The sequence below is a fragment of the Egretta garzetta genome, unplaced genomic scaffold, assembly GCF_000687185.1.
Source record: "Egretta garzetta isolate BGI_Z169 unplaced genomic scaffold, ASM68718v1 scaffold24, whole genome shotgun sequence".
Lineage (NCBI taxonomy): Eukaryota > Metazoa > Chordata > Aves > Pelecaniformes > Ardeidae > Egretta > Egretta garzetta.
This window is the reverse complement of record NW_009259494.1, coordinates 929044-934935: the sequence shown is the minus strand read 5'-3', so window position 1 is coordinate 934935 and position 5892 is coordinate 929044. Positions and strand designations below refer to the sequence as shown.

At 58.7% G+C, this 5892-nt stretch overlaps 1 protein-coding gene across 1 annotated transcript in view; it reads right to left on the bottom strand.

Annotated features, from left to right (window-relative positions):
• Positions 1–65: 65 nt before the first annotated feature.
• Positions 66–5892, bottom strand: part of NECAB3 (N-terminal EF-hand calcium binding protein 3) — a gene marked incomplete at its 5' end in the record, with an annotated part of 31438 nt that continues 25611 nt past the window's right edge. Inside the window, 7 exons of the mRNA XM_035892919.1 lie at positions 66–467; positions 1385–1476; positions 1801–1878; positions 3543–3655; positions 4273–4326; positions 4760–4839; positions 5166–5278. Of these exons, the coding sequence (XP_035748812.1) occupies positions 439–467; positions 1385–1476; positions 1801–1878; positions 3543–3655; positions 4273–4326; positions 4760–4839; positions 5166–5278 (559 nt within the window). The remainder of the gene's footprint in view (positions 468–1384; positions 1477–1800; positions 1879–3542; positions 3656–4272; positions 4327–4759; positions 4840–5165; positions 5279–5892) is intronic.

Genomic DNA, 5892 nt, shown 5'->3' with positions numbered 1-5892 from the left:
CAGCTGGTCAGAGCCCTGTCCCCCAGCCTGCCCAGCAGCCTGTGCAGCCACAGCCTGTCCTCAGAGCCAGGAGGAAGAGGAGCATGGGGAGGAAGAGGAGCCAGTGCGCAAGTAGGGCTGACGGCTGCTGGGAGGCAGCGACCAGCCCAGCGCCCCCCTGAGAGCAAGGCTGCCACCCAAATATGGCTCCCACGAGCACTGCTGGGAGTGCCCCGCTCCCCCGCGCAGCACAGAGACCCTTTTATGTGTGTGGAGAGGATAAATAAATTATCGTGAAATGAGGAAAATGGTAAACACTGCCAGGGATGAGGGGCAGGCAGCCCCTGCTGGACCGCAGGAGGGGACAGGGAGGTGACGAACACAACAGAAGGTGACAGCTGTGCTGAGGGCTCCGCATCCTTCTGCATGCTGACGGCGTCCTGGAAGTGGCTGCCCAGGTCAGTTGTTGTTCATGATCCACCAGGAGGCTGGGGAGAGAGGGGAAGGGGTTGGGGTTGTGCAGTTGGTGTTGAACAGGGGAGGGGGTTAGGGGTGGCAGACAGGAGAGCTGACCCCGCTCGGGGCAGCTGAGGCTTTGCAGGGCCCTGGCACCCGGCTGCAAGGCACCCAGCGCCCCGGGGCAGGGAGCGCATCCTGGAGCTGGGCAACCCCCTTGAGCTGCGGTGACTTCTGCAGGGGAGCACTGGGAATGGGGCCAGCAGGACTGGCCGGTCAGGAGGAGCACCGCCAGCATGGGATTTAGTCCAAATTAATCTGTGTTTTGTGTTATTTTACACAAGACCCAAAAGTGATAGCAAACTGGGCCTTCATTTGGCCTTGATCTGTCACCCAGCTCTCCCCATTCCTCATGCCTTGGCCAGATTTCCATTGATACCATGGGGAACGCGCATTTGCCCTGAGCTGGTCTCTCCCCTGCCTCAGCACCACTGAACTGTAAACCTGGACGCAGCCACTGGGACTGACCCAGGAGGGCCAGTGCTTTGCAGAGCAGGTTCAGGGCTCAGCCAAAAAAAGAAGGGGAAAAAAAAAAAAAAAAGCATCAGGTGCATTCAAAACAGCTCAGTTTATCTGCTACTCGGGAAGTGCCCCCAGCTGCTTGGCTGTCCTGGCTGGAGAGCATCCCCCTGGCTGGAGAGCATCCCCCTGGCACAGGAGAGGCCCCGCCGCGCTGCCAGCACCCACAGCCAGACCTGCCAGGGGGGACCGGTCTCACCCTGGTTTGACAAGCACAATTTAGGTCACCCCCAAGCCAATCTTCTGCTCTGGAGGGAGCCAAGGCGCCTGTTCCCCACACTGCTCCCACCCTCTGTGGAACACTCGGAGCAGGAGCGTGGGACTGTGCGGGTCCCACAGCCTCCCAAGCCCACCCCACTGCTCCCCTCACCTGGGAAGAGCATGGTGGTCAGCAGCTCCGGGGACTCCAGCAAGCTGACGATGGCCCGCTGGAAAGTCTTGCTGCAGCTGGACTGCAAGTGGCTGTAAAACAGCGAGCAGGGTCAGGAGGGTGCGGGGGTCGTGCGTGCCTCGCGGCTGCGGGGGAGCGGCTGCGCACCGGGATGCCTGCCCACGTGCGGGGGACAGGGCTGCTTTGGCACCGCCCGGAGCAGGACACCCCCTCCTGCCCTGCGCCCCAATTCCTTTACCAAGGTGTTCACCCCCATCCACTGCAAAGGGCCCTGGCGGCAGAGCAGGACAGGCTGTGTGGGAGCAGGGGGTCCTGGCGGAGCCCGGAGAGGAAACCCCTTTCAGACCCCCACCCAGAGCACCCAGACCCAGCCCCGCACAAGGAAAGCCTCCAACCTTCTCCACGAAGTTACGTCCTGCCAGAACTCGTAAAGGATGAAGCAGGCCTCGTCTGTCAGCTTGCAGGCGGACACGCTGTGGGGACAGGAGCCACCCTGAGACAGGGCCTGGCGAGCCAGCATGGTGCAGCCACGTTGGGCTTGCCAGGCTGAGGGTGAGGACTGCAGGTCTGCACGTGAGCCTCACCACGAGCAGTTTGGATGCATCCGCTATTTGTGACTGCTGGGGCCGGCACACGGCTCTGGGGGATCCTGAACCCAAACCCTTCACCCTGCGCAGCCCCTGCAGCCAGGCCACAGAGGAGCTTTACAGCTATTAAACTGGTCCTTGGGGCTGCCCAGAAACCAGCGTGTTAAGTGTTTCATTAAGTATTTCTTAGCACATCCCTAGCCCTGCAGCACACAGCCTGACAAAGGAGCAATTCCCTCCACACCCTTCGTGTGTCATCCCTCCCCTTTGCGTGGAGAGAAACTGAGGCACGAGCGCAAGGAGCCAAGATGGCAGCATAAAACCACAGCTCGCCACCCCCCAAAGCGATGCTGTTTCACCAGGCGATGCTTCCCACGCTCCCTCCTGCCAAAGGAACAGGCTGAGGCTTTCTCCAGTCGCTGGGAAGATGGAGCGGGACGCAGCAGGGAGGCAAGAGAGCAAGGCTCAGGGTGCAGGGCCGGGGGAACCATCTGCACCCAGCTGCAGCATCATTAGTTCCAGCTGAGGCTGAACGTTTGCTCCAGCTGTTGCTAAGGGCTGCAGGGAGGGACCCAGCCCGGGGCAGGGGGAGAGCAAAGCAAGTCACCCAGCAGCTGGAAGGCTGCATCCCCCTGTGCAGGGGCTGCAACACGCTTTGCAATCCCCTGGCATGAACCAGGACAGGGAGTCTCCCCCGGCTTTGCTCCAGCTTTCCACTCACGTGGAGAGCCTGCCCATGCAACTCTACCCCGTTGTCTAGGCTAATAGTTCTCACGACAGAAAAGCCCATCAATTCCAAAGAAAAGAACCACCACTCTCTCTGTCACATGTGTCAAAACAAGTATCTTCCTTTTGTTTGGACTGAAAACGCAATTTTGTGCCGTTGGAACTGAAGAGCTGAAAAATGACACTTTAAATGGGAACAGCACGAACATTTCCCACTGAAAGCGGCATGAAGTCTCCCACAGGAGAAGGAAAGCGCCTCTCGAAGAGCAGCTGCACATCCCCAGGGACACGCTGGCAGCAGCGTGCTGCTCAAGTTAGACCTGGGCTCCCTCCTCCGCTCTGTCTGGAGCTCTGGAGTGGTGCTGGGTGGCAGAGCCTTGGTCTCACAGCTGCTCCCCACCAGCACTGCACACATTTTGCGTACAGCAATGCTGTGACTCAAGCTCTCCCCTTGACTTCTCCCCCATTACTTTCAAGTCCTTCGGTGCTGGAGGAATGCACACGTTCTCGTACATGTGCACAGCACAGCCTTTGTGCTAGCATAAAACCCAGCCTCGTCCTTGCCCAGCGCTGACAAGTGGTTCTTACTGGGGGAACCTGCAGCAGGAGATGGGACGGTACCGCAGCCAGAGAGCACACTGCAGCTGTGACACTGTCCCATCCTCTGTGCCATCAAACCTCCGCACGCCAAGCCCACCCATGCGCCGACTGGCATACAAAATACTCCGCAAAAAAACCCTTTTGTCCCCCAAGGCCACTGTGTTAAAAGCCCCCGTTCCTGGGCGAGCCGTGCCACGAACAGCCCCACCGCCCGCCACACTTACTGCAGGCAGCTGCTCTGCCCAGCAGTGACCTCCGTGTAGGATCTGAAGGCCTGGCGAAACTCCTCAACGCTGCTTGTTGCCACCGAGATCTGCCTCTTCGCCACCAGGATGTGCTGCGAAGGGACAGCAGATGAGCGGCATCAGGGACTCATCTCCCTTCTGCTCACCCAGCGGCAGGACAAGGCAGTGCCGAGCAAGCACAGCACCGCAGGGGAAGCTGCAAGAAGGGGCTGGCACCACAGCACTGGGGACAATGCCGACATATGACATAAAGTGGCTTCTTCCCACCTGGGCCAGGTTGCTTTTACGAGGACCACACCAACAGGAGATGCTCCATCCCCTGGTGGTGGGGTCCTGCTTTGGAGCTGCTGCAGTTCCCCGTGTCCTTACCCCAGCAGAAAGGGGCCTCAGGACCCCCCCACTGGGTGCATGGTCTGTGGGCCCTCAGAGCAAACCTGGGAGACTTGGGCACTCACAAGCAGAGCATTGCCTTCTTCGAAGCTGGCTGTGGGACTTCATGCACCTGATGGAGCTGCACTTGCCCAGCTCACAGCTCTGACTCCCACCCTGCTACATCACTGGGCAGAGGACCCACCCCCCCCCAAACCAAAGCCCACAGCTCACTCAGATGACTCTAGTCCTGAGGCACAGGGGCTGCACAAGCACACGTGTGTGCAAGAGGGGATCTGTGCACACACCTGCAAACAACAAGCAGCAGGACAGGACTTACTGCATCTCTTCCTTTGCACATCGCTTCCTCCTTCAGCGGCTCCAGGCGCGGGCTCTGCATTTAACACCCCAGGAAAAATCATCGTTACTGGGAGAACTTTGCAACAAGATAAAACATGGCAGTAACCCACAGCCCAGCCAGCTCAGCGTGACAGATGGATACCACTCTGGGGGCATTCCTTCAGGTACCCGGGGGAGAAAGGGACATGACCTGAGCCTCTGTGGGACTCAGTGGGTCCAGACTGATTTTGCCACATCAACACAGACCACAGAGAAGCCAGGGGAGGGTCAGCAGAGCTGAGGGAAGAAGGGGGATTTGGAGACAGCAAGGGATGAGCAGCCTTGCGAGCCTGGGTCTGGTGAATGGGTGCAGCTCTGTAGCAACGCCAGGACCCGATACCAGGGCTGTTGGCACAGGGAGAGGTCCCAGCACCAACCTGGCCAGCACCAAGGTGTGGCCCCCAGCCCACCTCCCCTCTGCCACGCACCTTGCACTCCAGCTTCTCGATGAGCTGCTGGAGCCTGTTGATCTGTGCCATCCACTGGCTATTGTCTTCAACACAAACACCTGCACGGGGAAGGGCAGAGAGCTGTCACCGAAAAAGCTTGCTTTTATCACAGCAAAAGCTTGCTTAAGACTCAGATAACCACAAAAGCTTCAAGACCTCTGTTTTAAACCAAAAAACTGATTTGGTTTTCTCCTGAAACTTTTCTCACTACTCAAGAGGTGAGTACACATCCCACAGAAGCTCCAGCTGGCATCGCGGTGCAACGATGCAGGCTCTGTCTGGGACAAGCTCCTGCTGTCCAGTGCCGCTGCTCCCACACCCACCCTGGGCTCTGGTGGGGCAGATGCAGGGACAGTGACCTGAGGGATGGCCAGGCTGCGGATACCTGTTGTTAGCATCCCAGAATAGGGGTCCGTTGGAGACAGACAGACGTTCTTCTGTCCTCTTCGTCTCCCTGACCTCAGGCCAACCGAGGTCTCTGATTTCTTTATGTCCTTTCTGAAAGAATAAAATGCAAAGGGAGGGCTGGAGTCATTCACTATATGGGTCAGCTTCACAGTAGGAAAGGGCAGGTCCTGCTCCCAGATGAGCCTCCCAGGGGAACCCGTGAGTCCTGCCCATGACGAGTGGTGTCCCTCAGGGGTCCGTACTGGGACTGGTGCTGTTTAACATTTTCATCAATGACTTAGACAGCGAGATCGAGTGCACCCTCAGCAAGTTTGCGGATGACACCAAGCTGAGTGGTGTGGTTGACACACCAGAAGGACGGGATGTCATCCAGAGAGACCTGGACAGGCTGGAGAGGTGGGCCTGTGTGAACCTCATGAGGTTCAACAAGGCCAAGTGCAAGGTCCTGCACCTGGGTCGGGGTAACCCCCAGTATCAGTACAGGCTGGGGGAAGAAAGGATTGAGAACAGTCCTGCCGAGAGGGACTTAGGGGTGCTGGTGGATGAAAAGCTGGACATGAGCCGGCAATGTGCGCTGGCAGCCCAGAAGGCCAACCGTACTCTGGGCTGCATCGGGAGAAGCGTGGCCAGCAGGTCGAGGGAGGTGATTCTGCCCCTCTACTCTGCTCTGGTGAGACCTCACCTAGAGTACTGCGTCCAGCTCT